The sequence below is a fragment of the Stegodyphus dumicola genome, chromosome 11, assembly GCF_044657685.1.
Source record: "Stegodyphus dumicola isolate Sdum_Otavi_A_Nest chromosome 11, ASM4465768v1".
NCBI lineage: Eukaryota > Metazoa > Arthropoda > Arachnida > Araneae > Eresidae > Stegodyphus > Stegodyphus dumicola.
The window spans coordinates 12,421,528-12,445,873 of NC_140778.1; the positions used below are offsets into that span (position 1 = coordinate 12,421,528).

The 24,346-nt window shown below is 35.8% G+C and overlaps 1 protein-coding gene across 1 annotated transcript; it reads right to left on the minus strand.

Annotated features, from left to right (window-relative positions):
• Window positions 1-17,454: 17,454 nt before the first annotated feature.
• Window positions 17,455-18,741, minus strand: LOC118205398 (uncharacterized protein F54H12.2-like). The gene has a single exon (XM_085826241.1). The coding sequence runs from the start codon at window positions 18,739-18,741 to the stop codon at window positions 17,455-17,457; it is 1,287 nt and encodes a 428-aa protein (XP_085682367.1).
• Window positions 18,742-24,346: the final 5,605 nt, after the last annotated feature.

The window sequence follows — 24,346 nt, forward strand, 5'->3', positions numbered from 1 at the left end:
AGAAAACTCTAACAACATTACAATTACAAACTCTTACACTAACATACAAAACGTCACAGAAAACGTAACGCAGCAGCCGGCTGAAACTACAACACCCAAAACTCAGACACCACCACCCATCTTCATTAAACCGCGAGCTGATTGGTTCTTTTTACTGAATCAGCTACGCAGACACGCAACGACTGTCCAATCCAAACAAGACATCGAATTTCTACGACTCACTACCACTAATGAAACAGACTATCGGACAGTCGTCAGATTTCTCACAGAAAACAACATCCAATTTAAGTCTCACACACTAAAATCTGACAGACCACTCAAAGTGGTCATTAGGGGATTACCCTCCAACACTCCGATCAACGTTGTGCAGACTGCCGTCGAAGTACTTGGTTTTAAAATCCATAAGATATCGCAGCTGAAGAAATTCAAGACAAAAATGCCAATGCCACTCTTCTACCTCCAGATACATAACAGCCTCAAAGCTTCAGAAATATATTCAGTTACTGAACTCCTTGGCACAGAAGTGGTGATGGAACACTTCAAAGGGCAGAAAGGTCCCTCGCAATGCTGGCGTTGCCAGGGATTCTTTCATTCTTCGGAGGTCTGTACGTTACCTCAACGATGTGTCAGATGCGCTGGTCCGCATCAGGCGAAGGAATGCACCAAGCCCTTCGAGGAACCCAACAAATGTGCTAACTGTTCTGGAAGCCACGCAGCAAACTGGAGATCCTGTCCAAGATTCCCTGGATCCAAAAATCGTCAACCACCAAAGCCAAGTACAAAACCCAGTCAGACCGTTGGCAACACGAACAAATTTAGTATACAACATAACTCATTTCCAACACTGCCGGCTGCACACACTCCCAGTGCAAATAATACTCGTCCTGGAGTATCCTACTCTGCTGCCCTTACGGGTATGCAACAGACTGCACCCCCACTTATTCCAAATTTATCGGTCCCCTTAGGAGCAAATCCGACTCTAAATTGTACCGAGATCCTTTTGGCTATAATCCAAATTTCTAATCAGCCTGGCATTGACCAGAGCAAATTATTTCTGGCATTCAAAAACGCCTTACCGCAGCTCAGAGTGGCTCCATCTGGTGCTGACGCGGCCTACTATATCTTTGAGAGTTATATTACTCTCCAATTCTCTGATTCCCACATTCATTAAAATTCAATACCTTGAAAGGGTTGAAAAATCTAAAACTATGCACCTGGAATGCAAATGGCATTCTTTCCAAATTCCATGAGTTTAGAGACTATGTAGAAGAGAAGGATTTTGATATCATTTTTGTCCAAGAGACCAAACTCCAGCCAGGGAGAGCTCCCAAGCTTGTAAATTATGCACTTTACAAAAATGACAGGCAAGCTTCGAATACACGTGATGTTTATCATGGTGGCACCTGTATCTACATAAAAAATTCAATCCCGCATCGCAGAATTGACACTCCAAATATGAGCAAACTTGAAGCAACAATTATCGAAATTTTTATTCAAAATTCACCATCCCTAGTCCTGATCTCTGCCTATCTTCCACCAGGTGGAAATTTTCCTGTGGTCGATTTTAATAAACTGCTCAATTTTTCAAATAATCTTATCATAGCTGGTGATTTAAATTGTCACCACCAGCATTGGCGTTGCCATAGATCAAACCCTGCTGGTCGTGGCCTCCTAAAATGGGCTCAGTGCGCCCAAATTAAAATCATTGCGCCGGATTCCCCCACTAGATATGGTTCACGGGGTGCCCCCTCTTTTATAGATTTGGCACTCTTTAGAAACATCCCTTTTGGATATCAAGTGACTGTTGAAAATTGTTTATCATCAGATCACAACCCCGTAACCATTGACCTTAGCTGTACTATATTTACTCAAAATTTTCCGGCACTCGTCTCTACAAATTGGGACAATTTTCGCTTTAAATTAAATTCTAAAAGCATACCCTCCCTCGAAATTAAATCCAGCCATGATATTGACAAAGCAGTAGATCAGTTAACGAACACCCTAACTGATACTTATAAGGAAGTATCAAAACCCACCCTCAGACCCAATTTTCGTAAAATACCTCAAGAAATTAAACTCAAAATTAAAGAAAAGAATAAAGTACGGAGACTTTGGCAAAGAAATAGAAATCCTGGCTTAAAAATTCAACTCCGTACTCTCCGAAATGAGATCAAGGCATCATGTGACCAGTTCTTCCAATCACAATACACGAATTACATTCAGTCCTTAACGACCAATGATAACAGTCTTTGGCGCGCATCAGCCCGCATACGCAAACACAAATCTAACATTCCGTCCTTAGCTACGGACGCAGCGGTGGCTCACACAGACGCTGAGAAATCCGAATTAATTGCGGATTCTCTTCAAACTCAATTTACACCACATAATGAAGGAATTTTTGCGAACAACGCAAGTTCTTTCCCACAAGATGTTGAACGTTTCCTCTCCTCGCCTTTTGCGAGAGAAATACAATATACATCCATGAGCGAGGTAAGTGAATACATTACCAAGCTCAAACCCAAAAAAGCCCCTGGTATGGACTCTATTTCTAATCGTATGATTAAAAATTTACCCACCCATTATCTATTTTTCTTAGTAATGCTTATAAATTTTATGATACAGCATTGCTATTTTCCTCAAAGCTGGAAACAAGCACTTATTGTGCCTATTCCAAAACCAGGCCAAAGCCTTTCTAACCCTCAAAATTATCGACCTATCAGCCTCCTATCCTCGTTATCAAAGATATACGAGTTTGTGTTACTTAAACGCCTGAATGATTTTCTCCGAAATCACAACGTTCTAATTGACGAACAATTTGGATTTCGAGCAAAACACTGCACCACGCACCAGCTGCTGAGGACAGTGGAGTTCATTCACGAAGGGTTTCGTAACAAAATGCTTACTGGTGCTTTATTTCTTGACATAGCCAAAGCATTTGATAGGACTTGGCATATAGGAATTATTATCAAGCTCATACGACTTGACGTTCCGGCCCATTTAATTCATATAATTAATTCGTACCTCACTAATAGATCTTTCTCTGTACGAGTTAATTCTATCATTTCGACACCCCGTCCTATACTAAGCGGCGTCCCCCAAGGGTCACTTTTAGGCCCAATTTTGTTCAACATTTTCATAAATGACATACCAAAATCACCAAGTATCACTCTTGCACTTTATGCAGATGATACGGCCATCCTAGCTCAACACAAACGCCTGGAAAACTTAGTCCATAACATTCAGAGTTATCTCTCTAGCCTTGAGCGCTGGCTCATCACTTGGAAAATAAAAATTAATGTTGCTAAATGTGCTGCTATGATATTCAAACGTAGCCCCCTCCCGTACCCTTCCATTAATATTAAATTCTTTGACGACTATGTTCCCTGGTCAAACTCTTACAAGTACCTAGGAGTTGTACTTGATTCTAAATTAACCTGGCGCCTTCACATTGAAAGTGTTCTCAATAAAGCGAAAGGTGCTAGAGCCCAACTTTACCCATTTTTTGCTCGGAAGAGCCAACTGTCAATTAAAAACAAAATTCTTCTCTATACATCAATTATAAGACCTGTCTTCATGTATGCATGTACAATCTGGGGTACTGCTGCAAAAACTCATGTCAAAAAACTTCAATCCTTTCAAAGTAAGACCCTACGTATGGCCCTGAATGCAGCCTGGTACGTCCGTACAGATGTGATTCATTCGGACCTAAATATTAAACCTGTAGATTACCATATTAAAAAGCTTAGTCAAAATTTATTCCTCAAAATTGAACAGATTGATAACCGAGCACTTCAGCGGATTCCTGCATACGATCCTGCTATTCGCAGCTCACAGAAGAGACCGAGAGCCGTGATTGGCCGAGAGTTCGGCATCTACCCTCCATCCAAAAGGGCAAGACACGCCCTCTCAACATCAGTTCCAGCTCCCGCGCCATGAAGGAAGGACGTCTCTTCAGCGAGCTGCCATATAATTGCTTATTACATCTTCTGCAACCACTATCAAGATCTTCAAGCAAAGTTATCAATCTGTTTACTTAAGAATCACATCTCCCGCAGATTTCAAATCTGCCTAAGAATATTTTCATCGCGATCTCTATAATTATTTGCACTCCCTAACACAAGCCACATGCCAATGAGCCTATTAATCGTAAAATCTTTCCTATCCGCTTTTTGCTTTAGTGTTTGTACTGTGTATATAAAATTATAAAAAACCAAAAAAAAAAGTATAAAATATAAAATACAAAAAAAAATTTTAAAAACCAAAAAACTTATAAAAAAATTATGAAACTTAAGTTTTTATTTCTCATCTCTATCCCTAAACTCTCTCGAGCCTGTGGCTCCCTCTAGTGTGCATCAAGTAAATCACTTATGCCAAATTTTTCTTATTTCTGCTCGCTTTTATTAATTCTGATGTGGAGGTAGATGGTTTTGAACCATAGGAACTCCGAAATTTTTAAATCATTGGCCTCTCCTGGTCCTGGGCTTCGTCTGCGTGTTTTTCTGGACTTGTGACGTCATGCTATCACCCCCTCTTCGCACTACTGATGCTTTCCATTATTTGAAGTTCAGATTTTGAGCGTAAGGTGCATTTTTCCCTCGCTCCCTATTTTAACTTCGCTAATTTTTCATGCTCGATCAGATAGCTTGGCTCAGTAAAAGTAGGCGGCCAGTGCAACTCTGATTAAAAATCTAGTTATAACCACGTGCAGTGCTGATAAGGACCACGTGTTTCTGTGACTCATTTATTTTCTTCTTTCTTCTGGTGAAAAAGGACCTTTAACTGCCCTCGAAATCGATTGAGTATTTCATTATACCTACATTAAATACAAGGTTGTTTTTACGATTTTGATTGTCACATTAGCGTGTTTCTCTTCTATTCTAGTCTATTCTAAAATTTGTTAATACATAAGAGGAAAAGTATTTCTAAAAGAGATTTGGTTTTAGGTAGTGAAGATTTTTTTCATTTTTTAATTAATATAAAATACTTTTTTAGGAAATATCAAAAAATAAAATTTTAAATAATGCAGATTTAGAGCTCTGAAGAGTAAACGAAACAGTACCAAGTATTTCAATATCACTGGCAGCATATAATAATGACATACATAACATTAATCACAATGAATCTAGCCTGTTAGTGATGAATATATTTGAATATCACCTACAGCATATAATAATAACATGCATGACATTAATCACAATGAATCATATACTCCCTCTGTCTTAAATTAGTTGCGACATTTGAGTACTGATTATTGATACTGAAGACTTTATGATTATGTTTGCACATTTTCCAGAGATTTAAGGGAGCTACGTTATCAATCAACAACAACTTTACTTACCAAGAATTTCCCCGTTATATCAGTACCAAATTGGGTTCAAAAATCCAGCTTTCGCCCACCCTTAAGCCACACCCCATTTTGTTAGGACTCTGCCATCAATAATCGCTTAAAATCTCCAGGCTAATTAAATATAAATTCATTACGAGCCAGTTTACCTTATAAATTCTTCCACGAAGGCTCACCTTAGGCAGACAGCTTTCGAGGTCTTGCCTTAATCACATAAACACAATCTTTCTGAAATACGGGTGGTATAGTCCTTACAAAACGGGATGTGGCTTAAGAGCGTGTGAACCCTTTAATTTTGCGCTGATAAAATTGTCCTAAAATAAGTGCTACATTCGTGGAAAGTAAAAACTAAGAATGAAAATCTTGTATACAGCGTTACATTCCTTGTAATACATTCTATAATTTTACTGATGTCGATCTACTAAGCTGCATCGAAAGTTATTTATGACTCCACCTACTTGAAATGTAGCAACTAATTTGGAAGAAAACTTAACCTAAGTGTAGCAACTAGTTTTGGACGGAGGGAATATAAAATTTTGACACTGCTAGTGTTAAATACCAAGTATTTCAATATCATTGACAGCATATTTTAAAAAAATAAAGCCCTAAAACAAAAAGTCCCTAAATAAAAATATTCCCTAAAGCAAAAAGTTTTTCTTCTATTAATTACATATATTAAGAGAAGTATATGTATATATAATATATGTATATATAATATATGTATTTGATTCAACTTGGATCTCTATTACTTCAAGTGTAGCCACAAAACTCTCATCTAGGTAGACAAGAATTCATGCACAGCATATTGATACATCACACTAATTAAAATGAGATATGCGCTTTAAAATTTTGAAGCTAGTGCAAACGGCATTCAAATGTTTCTGGATCAAAAATAACAAATACGAGAAGTAAAAAGTAATAAATTTCGTAAAATAGTTAACGCGATTAGTATTTCTTAGAAAATATATACGTGGATGCATTCTAAAAGTTTAATTGCATTAAATTCATACATATACATATATATGATAGGTTGAAATATCATTTATGCAGAAAACAGATTATCTCCAGTATGATAAAAAAATTCTGATATTTTTACTTCAGGAAGACGAAAAAATGACATGAAACTGAACAGACGTACACACGCTGAGGGAACGAAACATATCAAAAGAATATTAAACATTTAAAATTTTACGTGATGATGGCTTTTGTTCAAGAAATTTTGTATAATGTATTTGTATTAAATCTGTATTACACGAAACTGATTGTAATGCTATCCGTACAAAAGTTATATGTTGCGAATAATAATTTAAATACAATCGTAAAAAATTTTTTAAAGGAAGAAAACTTTGCAGTATAGCACGCAACAATATACCATCCTATGTTACTGTTAGTTACAGCGGCACGTTTTAATAAAATGCGTTTTTTATTAATAACGAGCCACATTACAAATAAAGAACATATAGCAAACGTGTAGCAGAATGCGAGCGCCACCTAGTGATGAATTTCGCGAAAGCCACTGAAAACTGGGAATCGGAATTTCGTTCAGTCTGGCAGGCCTTGTGTATAAGTTGGCCTTGGCGTTAATGTGTGAAACTCTTCGCACACGACAGAGTGGCAACATGAAGCCGTTAAGTAGAAAAAGAAGAGCGAGTGGAATTGTGTGTGTGTGTAATTGTGTATCCAGAAAATGTAAATAAATATGAATCTTATAGGAGTCAGAACGGTGTTTAACATTCCCCGTGTACCAAACTTCCACATGAACGAAACGAGGAAGGAGTTTGTATTTTTCTGTGTGTCTATCTGACATATGAAAAATTAAATCAGCTGTATGTGTTGCAAACTAAAATGAAGTTTTGTTTCGCTATAGTCATACACTTAGCGGCACGTTTCAGATAACCGGCCCTTGGCGATTTTTCGGCAGCCATCTTGGATTTCAAAAATGCGCATTTTTGAAATCCAAGATGGCGGCCGAAATTGTTATCCCTGTCCGACGGAATTCGGAGAGGGAAAACAATTCTGAACTACCAAACATGCAACATGCAAAGAACAAGACAAAATTTAACTTACCCCAATTTATGCTGACATACTGACGATTATAATATTTTTTGCTGAGCACAAGTTTATGAGATATAAATTAAATTACTTAAATTGCATTCAATGCTATTAATTTAATGAGGATGATCAAAATAAACTAAACATTAAAATTTTAATATTCTTGTTTTTTCCATTATTTAGTAATTCATAATTGATCTACATGACTATAATATATGTAATATTTGCTTTAAAAATATTTTAAGCCTGAAATCACTTTAGACTTAAGTTTCATTAAGTATAGTTCTTATGTTTAAATGTTAAGATCGAAATACAGAAAGTGCAAAAAATTAGAATTTTCTGCAAATCTCATATTTGAAAACAGCATTAAAAAGTACAGTTTCATGCATTAAACTAAAAGAAATATGTCATAAAAACAATCAAGAACTGTACCCTTATATAAATAATAAATTTATAAACTATTTTGATAAATCTAGGAAAGCTGTAAGCTTTAAAACATACAGTAAAAGTTAAAAAAAAAAAATTCTTTTAGTATCGTTAATAAAAGATTGAGTAAGGATGTTAAGTATTTACTTTATTCTGGTATCATCCTCCAACAATATACGGAATTAAAGTTAATTTATATTAGAATATAATTTAAATACATATAAATAAAATGTATTAAAATTAAGACTTACTTTCGCTCACAGGCTCGCAGCAAATTTTTTCCACCACGAGGCATAGTTCGCGCAAATTTAGCTCCAAAAGGCGGGTAACAACTAGTTACGGTTGCAGTGAACAATGAATTCAGATTGTTAAGTTAATAATTTTGTGGAACATTTATTTTTTAGTTTGCATAATTTTTCTGATATTCAGACGCTTTTGTTTATTCACAATCTACCTTTGTACTCATTCTAGAAACAAATATTTAAGGTCTTATCTGTACAGTTCATAATTAATAATACTGCTGTTTAATTTGATTAAAATAAAATAAATAAAAGTATTTCAAACAGAATGATACAGGTTATTTCGCTCCAAACAGTTATACTAATTAACGCTTTGCCATCGGGAACGTATTTGCGGTTCTACTTATGTGAAGTGCCCCAATAATATTATATTATAAAGCAGGGTACTTCGCGTAATCGCTACGAAACTTTAAGTAGATACCTTTCGCAGTTGAGAATTTAGCGCCGATCAGTAATTAATCAACTATTTGCAATTCCAAATTACAATTTTGGAATAAAAAATTTTAATTTTGAAACTTTAAAATCTTTTTTAAGGAAAATGTAATATTTTTTAAGTGCCATTCTAGCTAATAACCTTTTTTAACCATTCTAGCTCCGGTTTACTTATCAATATTATATCTGTCTCCTATTTATCACAGTGTAAATGGAGTCTTGGCCCAATTAAATAAATCTAAGATGATCAATTAAGAAAACTTATAGACATATAATAGTAAGGTTGTAGTGTCCTGGTGGGTTAACTTCTATCTGTATATTGGAAGTATCAGGAAACTGTAGTTTCCTGATACTTCCAATATACAGTATAATATAATATAATATAATACTGTAGTTTCCTGATAAGGGTTTGAACCCTTCGTCTGTGTACAGAAGAAGGGTTCAAACCCTTTATTAACTATTTAAAATTTACAATGCGTGAGCGTCAACTCGACGCTAACAAACTTCGCCTCTACTTGGGCGGTAACTGAAAGTCAGGTAATTGAAATTAAAATTTGAAATGTTTAACAAGTGATAAACTAGCCTGCAGGGCTCAGCGAGGTCCCGAACTTATACCTTCCAAGCTAGGGGCAGCAAAGCAATGCGGTTAAGCCACTTGAGCCAGCATTAAACAAACGTGCCTACGGCAGAGACGGCAGCTAAAGCCCAACTCTCTCTCTTTATCCTACCAAAACTCGACTTTTAAATACTTCCTTCAACATAGAAAATTTGCATGCGTTCACACGCGCATTTACAACATTTAACTATTCTGGCACTGACAATTAGGGGAATGAAGGCTTGTAGGAAATTTTTAAATAAAACTTTAAATTATTAGTTAAAATAAATATAAATCCCTACAAGGTTTTAAAAGTGATGTTTAAAATTTCAGAAATGCATCCCCGTCCTCAACTTCACATCAATTGCCAAATATTTTAAGGCACCTTCAATTTCGTAAATCAGTAGTAGCTACTTTTGAGGTTCTTACAGCAAGCCCTACATTAGAAACAACAGGCATTTAATACACATTGGTCTCAAGTGTCTATGAGAACTTTGACACCGGTTCACCATGCCCCAATCCAACACTTCCAAAAGTTTCACTAAATACTCGCGCTGTGTGATAAAAATGGGCTTGAGTCCCTTGGGGGTGGAATCGCAAACAGTGGAGTCATGGGATCATCGTTCAAAAGTCATGCAAAATCTCGCCTGCAAAAATCTTATTCTTCTGAGTTCCTAATTTGCATAGTAGTAGGAATTGACTCATTAAGCAGTTTCTTCCAAGTACCTAGTTTGGGTAGTAGTAGGTATAGACTATTAGACAGTCATCAACTTACATATTAAAAAAAATGGTGAAGCGGTGTTAAGTAGATAGCGGTGTTTGATAACTAGTCCATCATAAAGGTACTTGCACCCATGTGCAGATCGGCCGCTGCTTAAAAAGGCCTTGTTAGGAATGCCCCTGCCTGAAGATATACGTACCTGATGAGTATCATTTTCTAACTTCAGAAAAGCGTCCTTCATAAACACAGATCGTATTTAATTCTCGAGTGCATCCTTATGTAAGCTCAATTTTCGTTTTCATTAATTAATTAAGCAGGAGATGAAATAAATTTCCGATACCGGTATGCAAGTTCACTCCACTGGATTTGTATAAATATACCCTTTGCAGAAATGTGTGATGTAGAAATATCAGTAGTTAGGATTTGAGTATCCCTGCACCCCGGAAGTGCCGTCGTCCATGACCTTCAAAAGTACTTGGATGTAGTAGTAGGCGGTAATGTAGGCGAGACTGTTTGTCATATACTATGTTTTTCTAAAATAGTGCGTTAAATGAAGGATGAGAGGCTTGTAAAAAAAAAAAGGGGGGGGAGGGTGAAATGATTTAATTAAAATTCACGAGTCGAATGTAATATGCGCATTTGAAAGGGTTGATTTCAGTTGAGTGGGCTGGGATAATATTCTGCATTGCTAAATTAGGAACGAGATGGTCGCTTTTCCTTGAGAAAGGTTAGATCAAGGTTAAGATTTTGAGGGGGAGGGGAAAGTAGTATTTGATGAAATACGTGTTTTGAAAGCGTAAACATCCTGTAAGCGCACAAGGAGAGACTTGTGAAACTCTCACTTGATCATTACATTTCGAAGCGGTGAGGTTGGTGCTGTCATCCTCCATAAGGATTACAATGGAAGCTCGTAATGGTGAGTGAAACGTAAGGTTTTTATTGTGTGTTATTGTTCTTTTATTGTTAAATACTTTCTGCGATAAATGTTAAGCATAAAATTATAATTAAAATTAGTTTATTTTAGAACGCAAACGTAGATGTGTTGACACGTTGGGGGATGTGCAGCCGTCGGAAGATCTTATTTTAAACCTCGCTCCAGAGGAAGGCGAAACCTCCTGCAAAAAACTCAAAAAAATTAAAATATACATTGGAAAAAATGTTTCAATAGAAACTTGTGACTTCAAAAATGTCAATTATGTTTCATTTGTAAGGGTGTATCCCGAAACCGCCGCCACCCCAAAAGATTTAATATAAATATGAATTGTATTGATCGTATAATCGAAGCTTTGGGGGTGATTAAGAGTCACTGTATGTAAAATAAAAAAAAATAAAATAAAAAAAAAAAGATATCAAAATGCTGATTTTGCTGGAAAGCGGTAGTGGAAGTTAGTAAATTAATGTGAATTTTATATAATATTGTAAACAAAAAAGTTCCATTATTTATTTATTATTTTTTTCAAATGATGAATTTTATTCAGTTAGCGCAAGCCCACCGAGGCTATTTGCGCACTTTAAGAACAACATTCGATGCTTCTCAGAAAGATCCGTGTGAGATATTCAGAACGTCACGCCCTGCCATATACAACATTTTAAATACTAGATCGAGTTTAAGACTCAGGATTTTAATATGTTTGAAAATATGTTTTGAGAAACTGGGGAAAGATGAAAAAGAAATTAATCAATGTTTTTATTTTTGTTCTCATTGCGAAAGGATTTTATCCTCTAACCAAATCTACGAAAGCATTGACAGATGCTTTAAAAAGATTTTAAATTTGATAGATAATTTTGTGCGTAATGGAAGCGGGTGGAAAATAAAAAAGTTAGAGTACCTTGACTTACACGTTGGGAACTATCGGGAAAATCGCGGTGGTTGTAAAAACATCGCTTTACCGACGGGATTAAAAAATAGAAAAGCGTTGTTAAATATCAAATGTGGTGACGACAATTGTTTTTTATATTCTGTTGCCGCAAGTGTTTTTCCGAAATTCACTAGAAATCCTCAGAAGGCTTACTTGTATAAAAAGGATATATCACGTTTTAAATTAGGATCCCTCAAATTTCCCTTAGCTTTAGGCGATGTAAAAATGTTTGAAAACCTGAACGATGTATCCATAAACGTGTATGGATATGAGGAAAATGAAATATTACCTTTGCAATTAAGTGAAAAGCGAAATATGACAAAAACAGTAGATTTGCTATATTTTCAAAAACATTTCTTTTGTATTCGAAATTTTAATCGCCTATTACACGCAAACGAAAAACGAGTAAATTTTTTTTGTAAAACTTGTTTAAGTGGGTTTCAGAGAAAGGAAACGTTAGAGTATCACAAAACTCTTTGCAATGAAAACAAACCGCAGAAAGTTAGCATTCCTAAAAACACACTTCTTAAATTTACAAATTTAATGAAAATGCGTTATCATCCTTTTTTTATCTTTACCGATTTTGAATGCCTCACGCGCAAGATTCAAACTGCGTTTCCTTCTTCGCAACAGAGTCATACTACCCCAATTGAACAGCATATTCCTATTAGTTATACCCTAATAGTTACTGACGTGGAAGACAAGATTATTTTTCATGAATATTTTTGCGGAGAGAATGTAATGGAACATTTCTTCACAACGTTGAGCGAAATCAAATCTAAAATTTTGCAAAAGATGAAAGAGTGTTTACCGATGCAGGAGACGTCGGAAAAAAGTTATGATTCAAATATATGTCATATATGTTTGAATCCTTTCTTAGAAGGCGATGTTCGGGTCAGAGATCACTGCCACTGGAGTGATGGGCATGTGAGAGGTCTTGCACATCGCTCCTGTAATTTGAATTTTAAAGTGTCATACTACATTCCGGTGGTAATTCATAATTTCAGGAATTATGATAGTCACCTGTTACTAAAACACATGCCGAAAATGTATGCAAATAAAGTTAACATTATTCCGGTGAATTTGGAAAAATTCACCATGTTTACACTAGATGAAATGAAATTTATCGATTCGTTTCAATTTTTAGATGCGTCTTTGGACACTTTGGTGTCGAATTTGAAAACGTCAAAACACGAATTTAAATTGTTTAATGCATTTTTTGAGAAAAATCCCCAACGAGAATTGTTATTGCGGAAAGGCGTATTTCCTTACTCATATTTTGCGTCAACATCGGTGTTGGATGAAACTTCGCTTCCACCACAGAGCGCGTTTAATAATGTATTACAAGGAGAAGCAGTTTCCGACGAAGATTATGCACATGCCACACACGTGTTTCATTCGTTTGGATGTAACACTTTTGCCGATTACTTAGAGTTATATCAAAATACAGATGTTATTTTGTTAGCCGAAGTATTTTTATCCTTCAGACGCACCGCTCTAAAATATTACCAGTTGGATCCTGTACATTTTATAACGGCTGCCGAATTAACGTGGAATGCCGGACTAAAAGCGTCTAAAATTGAATTAGGGCTTCTAGGAGATGTGAATCAATACATTTGGTTTGAAAACCAAATGCGAGGAGGTATTTGTTTTCTGGGTAGACGTTATGCTCTTGCAAATAATCCTTATATCCCCGAGAGTTATAAACCCGATTTACCACACAGCTATATCTTAGCCTTAGACGCAAATAATCTATACGGGTGTGTAATGAGCCAGCACCTGCCATTGGGAGGTTTTCACTGGTTAAAGGAAAATGAGGTGGAGGCGTTTGATATTTTGTCTTGTGTTGAAGACGGTGATGTGGGGTATATTATCGAATCCGATCTGTTATATCCCTCCCATCTGCATGACCAACACAATGATTTACCGCTAGCACCGAAACATTTTGAACTCACTTTTGACATGCTATCGCCTTACGCCAAAACCCTGAGCAAAACATTTCAGTTAGAGACGACACTTCCATGCAAAAAATTATTACCCAATTTTTTTGAAAAAAAAAAAAAACTACATCGCTCATTATTTAAATCTAAAGTTTTACGTAGAACAGGGTTTAATAATTAAGAAAATTCATAGAATTTTAGCTTTCAAACAACGCGCGTGGCTTAAAGAATACATTGCTTTCAATAATATGAAAAGACAAAATGCGTCTAGCGAATTTGAAAAATCTTTCTTTAAAAAGATGAATAACGCTTTCTATGGAAAAACCTGTCAAAATGTTAGGAAACGTATTCGCGTACAGGGCGTTTTTAGTGAGGAACAATGTCAAAAAAAGGTAAACAGTCCTCTGCTGGAATATTTTGAAATAATAAATGAAAATTTTTCAGTTTTCAAAATGAAAAATCCAAATTTGTGTCTAGATAAACCGATTTATATAGGTTTCAGCGTTTTAGAATTAGCGAAGTTGCACATGTATAAATTATTCTATTCCCATTTTAAACACTTTTACAAAGAAAAATGCGAGTTGTTATACACAGATACAGATTCTTTGTATCTCTATATAACAATTGAAGATGTATATAGTGATTTAAAAACAAAATTTTTAAATATTTTGGATTGCAGTAATTTCGAACCCAATCATATAATGTTTAATGAAGAAAACCGTGGAAAACTGGGATTTCTAAAAAGTGAGACACTCACCCCCATATCGGAATTTGTGGGTTTGAAATGCAAAATGTACGCATTTCATTTCGGTGATACTGTTAAAAAGACCGCGGAAGGAATCAAAAGGAGCGCGCTCAAAAACATTGGATTTGAAACGTATAAAAACGTTTTCGAAAATGCTTCCCTAATTAGGAATTCTCAATATTCAATCATTTCAAAAAAGCACGAACTGCAAACGATTTTTCAAAATAAAGCTAGCCTCTCGGGATATTATGACAAAAAATATTTGTTAGATGATGGAATTCAATCATTGTCTTATGGTCACTATAACACGCGTGAAGAAGACATGAATTAAAAAAAAAAAAATAATGGAACTTTTTTGCAACATTTTATTGTATTTTTGCAACTTATATTTTTTTATGCTAATGATCGACAAAAACCAAAAATGTGTTTCCCTCCCATAGAATACCCAGAAGATATGGCTTTATTTCAACCAATTTCTTTGCAAGATATGTATATTCAAACTATTTTATCTTCGATATTATGTATAGCTGAACTGTATAATGTAGAACTGAATATTCCTCGTACGATTTTAAGAGATATAATAGAGAAAGGTCGATTCTGGATTGATTTTGAAAGTAGTTTCTCCTTAGAGAACAGAGATGTATTTTGGGATGAAAGTTTAACTCTCTATGAAAGAATTCGATTTAATAAGTGGTTTTCTAAACAATTTATTGCCTGGTTTTTCTTAGATGATGATGTTATATTTCTTTTACACCTAAAGATTGCACATATCACATTTGTAAAACATGTAATTGTTCAAAATAATGAGTCTAATATTTATTTGAAAAGCTGCAACGAATGTTTAGAATTGTGGTTACGATGTCAACCAGACACTACCAGAACGAAATGTAAAATTTTCAGAAAATTCAATCATTTCTTATGTTATAATGAAAGGGATACCCTTTCTTATATGCGAAATGAAGATAACTGGTGTGAGATATGTAAGCAAAGTCCTCTGTATTTCATTTGCGACGAGAATTCATGTTGCATTTCTTTTGGAAACTTGATACACGAATGTCGCCGAATTAACCATGATCACTGTTATAATAATTGCTATGGAGGTTATGTAGAAAACTTTTCTTTTAACTGTCGAATATGAACAAAAATACTGATACATTATGGCAATATTCTGATTAATCATTTTTATTTTATAAACACCCCCTCCATGTATGTTTCGACGAAAAAGAGGGGGGAGGGAAAGAAATTTTTGTTGATATTTAATGATTCCATTTATGTTTGTAATAATGTGAAATGTACTTTTTGTTCCATTTGATTACTTATTGTATTATCAATATAATATCTCACATGGTGTAATGAAAATAATGGGTTAGTTCCCATATTGGATTTACATCGAAAAATCGTTTTGATTTTTTTTTAAATGTTCATTTTAATTTTTGGTACCTTTATATATTTTACAACAGTAATATGTTTTTTGTTTCATTTGATATTTTCATTGTATCATGCATACAAGAATGATTATTTTGTATTAAGCTTCTGTAATCCTTTGGGAAAAAAATAAAAAATGGACCTTATCCAAGAGGTCCGGTTTTAGTATCTTCTTGGAGGAATTTACATTTTATTAATTTCTTCAAGGCAGATGCTTTTACCGGAAAACAAAACAGTGGAATAGAAAAATGCAGCTCATAAATAAGTGAAAAATGTATTATTTATCTAAATATGATTTTTTTTTTCAGAGACCAAAAAAAAATTGCATTTGAAAGAAAAAAATCCTTTTTATTGATCAAATTGTTTGTGTTACACACAAGTGCGATGTAATTCTCGCACAATAGCATCATCATTCAGAATAACAAAGTAAGCAATTTTAATTACATAGCTTTCATCTCTTATACATTCACTTTCATATTCAGTTTTTTTCGAAGAAACACAATCCAACATGCTATTATATAATTTACTGCATGCCGAAAAAAGAGCTATTTGTTCATTTTGAATGTATAAGTAGCAATATCCATATTGTTGTTGTGGTTGATGGTCAGCTTTATGAATATGCTTGACTACGTCGGCATTCTTCAAAATTTTCAGGTAATGACGATTTCCTTTCCCGCTAGTGTTTTCATCGTAAAGAGCATTACGAATGCAGTCGCTTAGGTTTTTAAAGAAAAAATGATTAATTTTTTCAACGTGTACTTCTTCAACAGGACTGTTTTCGGAGTTTCCAGTGTGCAAATAGCCGTAACGTTCCATCGTTGACTTCTGAAGCGTTAGTGATGTTTTGCGGGAATAACACGCATATTTATCAAAGACACACAATTTTGTTTCTTGGCATGAAAAGCATGACAACAGCGGCGACGTTTGAATTTTTTTTTTTTAAAATTCCCTAATAAAAATTTCATTTTTTTTTCTTATCTTTCGTGTTGAGATCCTTCAAAGAGTACCCTCTTACCATACAAAATAAAAAATAAAGAGCAAATTTTCCGCAGGATGTACTGGTATCATCTTGAAAGCATACTTTATTATAAAATGTTTTGTTAGCGCTGGTCATTAAAAAGTTTAAAATATTTTTGTTAGATGGAGCAAGACCATAACTGTCGAAGTAATATGCCGTGCTGTTTTTCTTAAAATATATCGAAATCCAGTGGCTCCCAGGTAAAGTATGCGGATCCGAATTCACTATAAATGAGGAGTAATGTCTCTTTCGTAAGGGTATGAAATCGGAAGGATATACACCTCCAAATGTTTTTTTGATTCGACTGTCGCCACAGGCATATTGACACAGAGTTAAAGTATCCATTACCGCCTTTGTTCGAAGTGAATATTTCTGTATATGCTTTTAAACACTTTTTCGTACACTTGATGTTTCTTTGATGGGAAAATTTCAATAATTTTTTCGGCAAAAGCGAGAAAGAATGCAATGCGCAGGTTCGCTATTTTATTGGAAAACATCATATCGCCTATACATCGAATTACCTCCTCGCCGCCACCCGCCTCCTTAGCTAGTTCGCTAATTTCATTTCCGTATATTTGCAAAACTTCGTCCATGATTTTTAATAATCTGTCGTGACTCCGCGTGACTTGTCTATTTCAATTATGTTCCTGTATTCAGCATAGACTATCAGGGTAACTGTTTCTGGCAAGGCCGCTGCAAATTTAATATCAATGGCTATGTTTCCGCTCTTATTTATGCATACATGGCTTTCATTAGATGCCATATCTGGAGTCAAATCAACGGCATATAATGTATACCCATCCTTGTATTCATCAAAGGAGATATTGATGTTGGGGCTTGAATGATATCGATTTAAATCTGTAAAGATGCTTAAATAACTTCGCCCATAAAATGTTTTTTCGAAATTGGGCTGATAGGGTTTGGAAGGTATCATCTGTCCCTCATTTAATATGCATAGGTAGTTTAGGTTATAGTGATGAAATTTAAAAGGATTTCTGTTGATGCTTCCATTATAGGCGGCATAAGATACAAAACCTAGAATGAGACGTGTGGGTAGCTGACCAATAAAAGCGTTTGCTATAGTTGTCGATTGCAAACCGCTCGATATTGCAAAACTTTTTATGTCAATCCTACGAATGGGCATCTTAATAACTCCTTTTTCTAAAGCCTTTTCGTGTGCTATTAGGATGGAGGGAGCCACGCTGACTTTTCTCACGTATAGTTTTGCTAGCTGAATTCTAATTTTATATTTGTCGTTTGCCGACATCAAAGTGAAAACATCTTTATGCCTTTCCAGTTTAATGCGTACATTAACCCCGTTGACTAACAATTTCGGTTGAGTGGCCAAATCGAAGTGCAATGGTCCCACGAGGTCGAGGCTTTGGCTAAGCTTGCAACGATTTGCACGCGTTGTATAACCTTCGTTTTCGTCTCCCACAACATCATGCTTAGATGCAGTATCTTTTGTAAATAAGCCAGCACTCAGTAGATTATCTTGACTTGGTTTGGAATAGAACAACAAACTTTCCAAAAGGGCTCTATAAGAATAATTCACTTGTGACGAAACCTGTTTATCAGTTAAAAATATTGAACACTCGGAAAACAATGTGTTTAAAATATAATTAACAGGTGCCACCCCGTCGGCGTCGGTGAGATTAGTATCGTTTTTTTTCGTTATTTTAAGTCGTGTGTGTAGTATCGTATGCGCCAAATCCAAATAGTGTTCACCATTACCGCTAATGTAAAATTCTATGGGCGTCTTATCAGACAATGAAGATACGGGGTGGATTTCCACGAAGGAAGAGGAATCGATGCCCAGTTGTACGGCGACACCATTAAAGAGATCCAATTCGCTCTTAAGGCATATGACCCCCTGAGTTTCCATTACTATTAATCTTTATGTAAAAATATCTGCTTTTTTATTACAACGCTTGCTCTTTGATTGACGATTTTTCCTCTTGCGCTTTCTTTTTATACCTTCTTCCCTCTGTAATTTTTCAAAAATATCACTTTTTATTTTATTAGAGGTCTCACGTAACCTGCTCCGAGCAGAGTCCTAAAATGACGATCCCGCTGCAACATCTGACAAGACGTTCTTTCCTGTTTGCCCAAATAACGACCGGCTCTAAGTGCCAACGGCGTAATGTATCGGGGCAAATCTAAAAAAAACCCATAACCTCGTTGGTGAGGTATACCTTGAAAGTAAACACCACTGCCGCCACCAACTTGAGCACAATAATAGGATTCGCACTCTTTCTGATTTAAGTGCATTTCTCTAAAGATGTTTTAAGAAAGTGAGAGGAAAGCTTGAACAATCTTCAATTTACATAGTTTTCTTACGGCGAAAAGACAGGACTACAAATGTTTTTCCTCCCGTAAAGGTAATTTTTTTCCCGCTTCTCAGTTCTATTTCTATCGTTCCACATAGTGCTTTCGCAAAGGAAAATATATAGTTTTTTCATAATGCTTCACAATTTGATCATTTTTTTTCATTCACGCAGGGAGTAACCCTTAGCAGCGGAGCATGCACATCTCCAACGTGATGTGATTCGATTAAATCGCTGTACACAAAAATTTCAGTAATGCCCCCGTCCAGTTCTAAAGGATAGTCGCTTATATATTTTCCGCACTTGAAATGGGTGTTGACGAATCCCAGCATGTCTGTCAGCCTTTTCCCTAATGCCAGCTCCGATTCTGGAGGAACTTCTAAAAACACTTTTGAATTCGCAAATTGTCTTAAATGTACGTGTTGAAATTCGCGAAATAAAGTTTCCGGTGATTTATATACGCCTGCGCTGACATGCAAATGTAAAGTTTCTTTTTCAGTCATAGTTACTTCGGGATATCCTTTAATTATAAGTTCCACAGCTTCCCCCTCCTCCACAGTTAGGGGCAAAAGCACAGGAAACTTTCGCGTTTGCGAAATTATAAGGTTTTCGCGGACGCCGAGTATCCTTAAAAGGGAGGATGCTCTTTCTTGAGTAATATGCAGCTCCGTGTTTTCTGACACCTTTATTTCTAGTTGGGACTTCGTCTCATCGTAGGTGAAAGTGACAAAATTTTCCAATTTAAGATCTTGGATATTTTTTGCTACGTCGCCAAAGAGACCCCTAGATACATCTGCTTTTATTAAGGTTAACGGGCAAATGCAGTTTCGTGCTAGAAGGGCTCCTGTTTATGATTGAAAATAACTGATCTTTATTTTCATCTATTGATCTGAATCTCATCACTTGAGATTTTTTAATAATAGTATCTTCATCTGGTAAGTAAAACATCTGTAACATTTTAGGAGCTTTTCTTTTATAAATGTGTGCTTCGAAACGATTTGCAAGAACCCAGCGAATACTCCTCCCTTCATGTTCTAGAACGAATTTCACAGCGTCCTCTCTATCGAGAATGGTACTAATTTTATCATTCAGTTTTCATAAAAATTCCTCTAGAGAAACATCTGCGTTTACCGAAACTAAAACGCCATAATTAAATGATAAAGTATGGCGGGAAAATTTAATAGGAATGCTTTTCTCCACATTCCTAGTTATTACATAGTCATTATTATACTCTCCCACATTATACCAATTTCGTGGAATAAAAATTTCAGTTAGACCTACTTCCCAAGAATTGTTCAATAACAGAGGAGAGGCGAGTTTTGTTCGATAAGATGATTGATTGTTTTGAGGGAAATACTGCATGCTCGCATTGCTGGGTAGAGTAACGTAGAATTCGTCTGTCATTTCATCCATGACGCTCTCACCCACGAATTAAACCGTCGATCAAAGCCTTTCCACTTGGCGAAATATTCTTTCTTAGCACCGACACCTCTCGTTTGCAGAATTTTTTCCACTCTCCAGAAATCGTGAGAACTCTTTAATACTTTTTGTAACTCTTGTTCGTAAAACCTTCGTTTCAGAACTGTTCCTTTTAAATCTTTAAGCAGATATGTCGGCGGACTCGAAGGATATCTCTTATATATGACAAAAACCTCATCCGTCCAACTGGGCAAATAACCTTTGCGAAATGCTCGCCTTGTTTTAAAAATCCTCACCTGGTCATTTACCTCAAATTTGTATCTCGGTTTTATGCTATAGCCATACAGTTTTTCAAAAATTTCACTTTCTAGTTCCGGCTTCACGTCGGCAAGTGCATAACCAGTACTACGATGAATACTCAAATTATAGCTTTTCAAAACTGATTTCAAGACATGCACATACCTGTAGGAATTGGTGTAAGTAAATATTCGATAGAGTTTAGATTTCAGCGTTCGATTAAATCGCTCTACAACACTCGCCTTGTATTCGCTGTTAGAGGCATAATGATGTATTCCATGTCTTCTAAAATAGTCACGAACTTTTTTATTAAAAAATTCTTTTCCCTCGTCTGTTTGTAAATTCACCACAAAATTTGTCTCCTTAAATAGCTTCTTAAATCCTTCGAGTACAGAATCTGCACTCTTCGATTTTAAAGGAGTGGCATACCCGCGTTTAGAAAACACATCAATTGCTGTTAATAAATATTTTACACCATCGTTAAATTTAGAGAGCTTAGACAAATCAATCAAATCGCATTGCATTAATTCTCCAATGCCGAAAGACACCACCTTCCGTCGTTTGAAATTAAAGCGAACTGGTTTATGTAACGTATAAGCATCTTGTTTCATTAACCATCGACGCGTCGTTTTCAACGGAAGTTGTGCGGCACGAGCCAATCTTACCACTCCGCCATACGAAGCGGGGTTTTCTACATCGTAATAGATATTTTCTAAAATTGCGTCGGCATCGTTTAAAGCTCCTCCCATTCCTCTTTATAAGGTGTTTGACTTTGGGATCTCCTTCTTCTTTCCTGCTGTACTTTATATCTCTGCTGTTTTCCTTTTGTTTGATGATCGAAGTCTTTCACATTTGATGGGGGCCATCGAAAGACATTTTCCTCGCCGCTCGAGGATTTATTTTCCGTGAGGGGGTAGTGCGATGAGGCATCTCTCATGCGAGACAACACATTGTGATTCCCTATCCATGAGCGGGGTATATTAATTTCTTCGATAGCCTTTAAAAATACATCGAAATGCCTTGGCTCTCGAGCATTTTTTATATTTCTCATTAGGTAATTAAAGAAATCCACCATACTGGATCCCTGAATCGTTTCACCGTCAAGAATCATTTCTCCGCGATCGTTCCATGAATAAATCCTCGATTTTAATTTTTCGGCGACCAGAGGCATCAATCTAGAAAATTTCTGGGGTGTTGATAGAATAATATCCCTAATAACAGGATCTTCCACTTGCTGGAATCCCTTGTCTTCTTTAGTTTCTTTCGCTTCATTGGCAAGGCTCACACGTATAGGTTCTGGTGGTGCGTGCACTGTTCTCTGATACCGCGTGATTAGTTGCCCCAACAACTTTGCTTTCACGTTGTCGGGTAATTTTGCTCTTTCTAATAACGTGTCTATGTCATCTTCCAATCTCAATTCTGGCTTCTGAAGATGATAAGACGATACCAATTCTTCGGGTATGAGAGCCACTCTTTTGGCCATTGTAGCCCAAAATTGGGATTAAGAATATTTTTTACAGTCGTTTGCTGATAAATGGTCCTAAAATACCACCCAAAGCGGATATTATTGCCGGAGCAATCAATGATAAAAATCCTCCCGATTGGTTGACTAAATTTTTTTTTCTTTTGTATGCTTTCGTGTTTTTTAGATAGCAACCTTAAGAGATTCTTATATTTTTTCAGCTTACGTACATTAACGGGGATATTTGCATTCAAAATATTTAAACAAACTTCGCAGAGAGATAAAATTTGATCCTTATTTGCAGTCTGTAACAAAGCACGTTTCTGCGATGGGTGGGAATGAGCTAATATTCGCAAGAAATGATACTGCTTTTTCAAATTCTTTGTCTTCATTTCGGACGAAATAACCACAGTATTCCGTCTTTATCTGGAAACAGATTTTCGCGCATCCGATACTCCTCCGATGTTTGAGGGTGTAAGTCAATAACTAAATAACCAAAGGGTTTCGTAGTTGCTTTTATATAAGCATCCGTCAAAAAATGCCCGTTCTGAGGATATAACTGTCGTCCTAAGCAACTAACTTGGGAGACATCTCTTGCATTTTTAAACAAAATGATATAATGCGCATTAAGACTAATGTCGCGCATAACCTTTAAACGATGGAATAAGTTTTGTAATATCACTATAACGCTGATTTCACAATGGTGTGAGGCGGCAGTAAAAAGATCGGCAATTTTCTCATTTAGTCGATGCATCAGGTCATCGACCACTATCAAATCCCCTTTTTCGTATCTATCCGGAAGACCTTGAATGAATTCAATGTCTGGTTCTTCCCAAAACCAAGGTGCGGAATACGAATAACACCATTTTACTTTTCTGATAGGGCTTCATATATTCGATTTCGTATCATTTCGCGTACCAACGAAGTTTTACCTGATTGACTCGGGCCAATAACCAAACAGGAACTTGGATGTTTGAATTTCAACATCGCTGATAAATTCCTTTTTTTTTTCTTTAACAAAAATATATTTACATTCATCCAACCGTTTCCAATATCCGAGAACTCAAATGTCTATACATTCTGTCTGCAAAAACTGCATAGCTTCATAAATTCCCCCCTCATCATTTGTACGCCAATTATATCGGATTTCAACATATCGATATCTTTCCAAAAATAACGTATATCATAAACTGTTTTATTCTCTTTTACACATACATGCAAATACAATTTTCGACCAATAGAAACCGATTCCTTACAAGTAGAATTTCTTAAATCCACTTTCCCTTCACCCCATTCACAATTCCTCATTAATTCTCCGAAAAATATTCCTACGACGACTATTGTTATCGCCAACAATAAAACGAAATTTATAATAAAAATACTCCATTTTGTTGCACTCATCTTGCATCTACTACTCTTAATTCTCACTTTGAACTCCCTTTTTATACTAAATATTTCCAAAAAGGAAAAAAAAAAGAAAAACGAAAATGCACAAGCGAACTCAAGACGACGAACCCAATGAATGACCTGGCGTTTTATGGGTTACTGCTGGTCGTCTCCGACCCCCGCCGTCCAAAGAAGGTTAAAAAAAACTACCAAAAAGAAAAGAAGAAGATACTACTTTTAAGAAAATCGAAGGCGTTTTATGAATGGTGTTGGTGGTGGGCAAGCACTCACAATGCCGCTGCTGTCCATCTCCAATCCCATCCAAAGAACGTTCAAAAAACTACAAAAAAGGAAAGAAGATACTATTTCTAACCAAGAAAAATCGAATGCGTTTTATGAATGGTGTACGAGGGGAACAAGCATTCACAACGTCGCTGCTGTCCTTCACTTACACCATCCAAAAAACGTTAAAAATACTACAAAAAAGCACTCACAGCTGGTGGCCATCAAACAAAAGAAACCTACCAATCGACAACAAAAATGTTCCAAAAGTCAACAACCGAGAGGTCAGTCTCTAACTAAAGCAATCCCATTTTAGA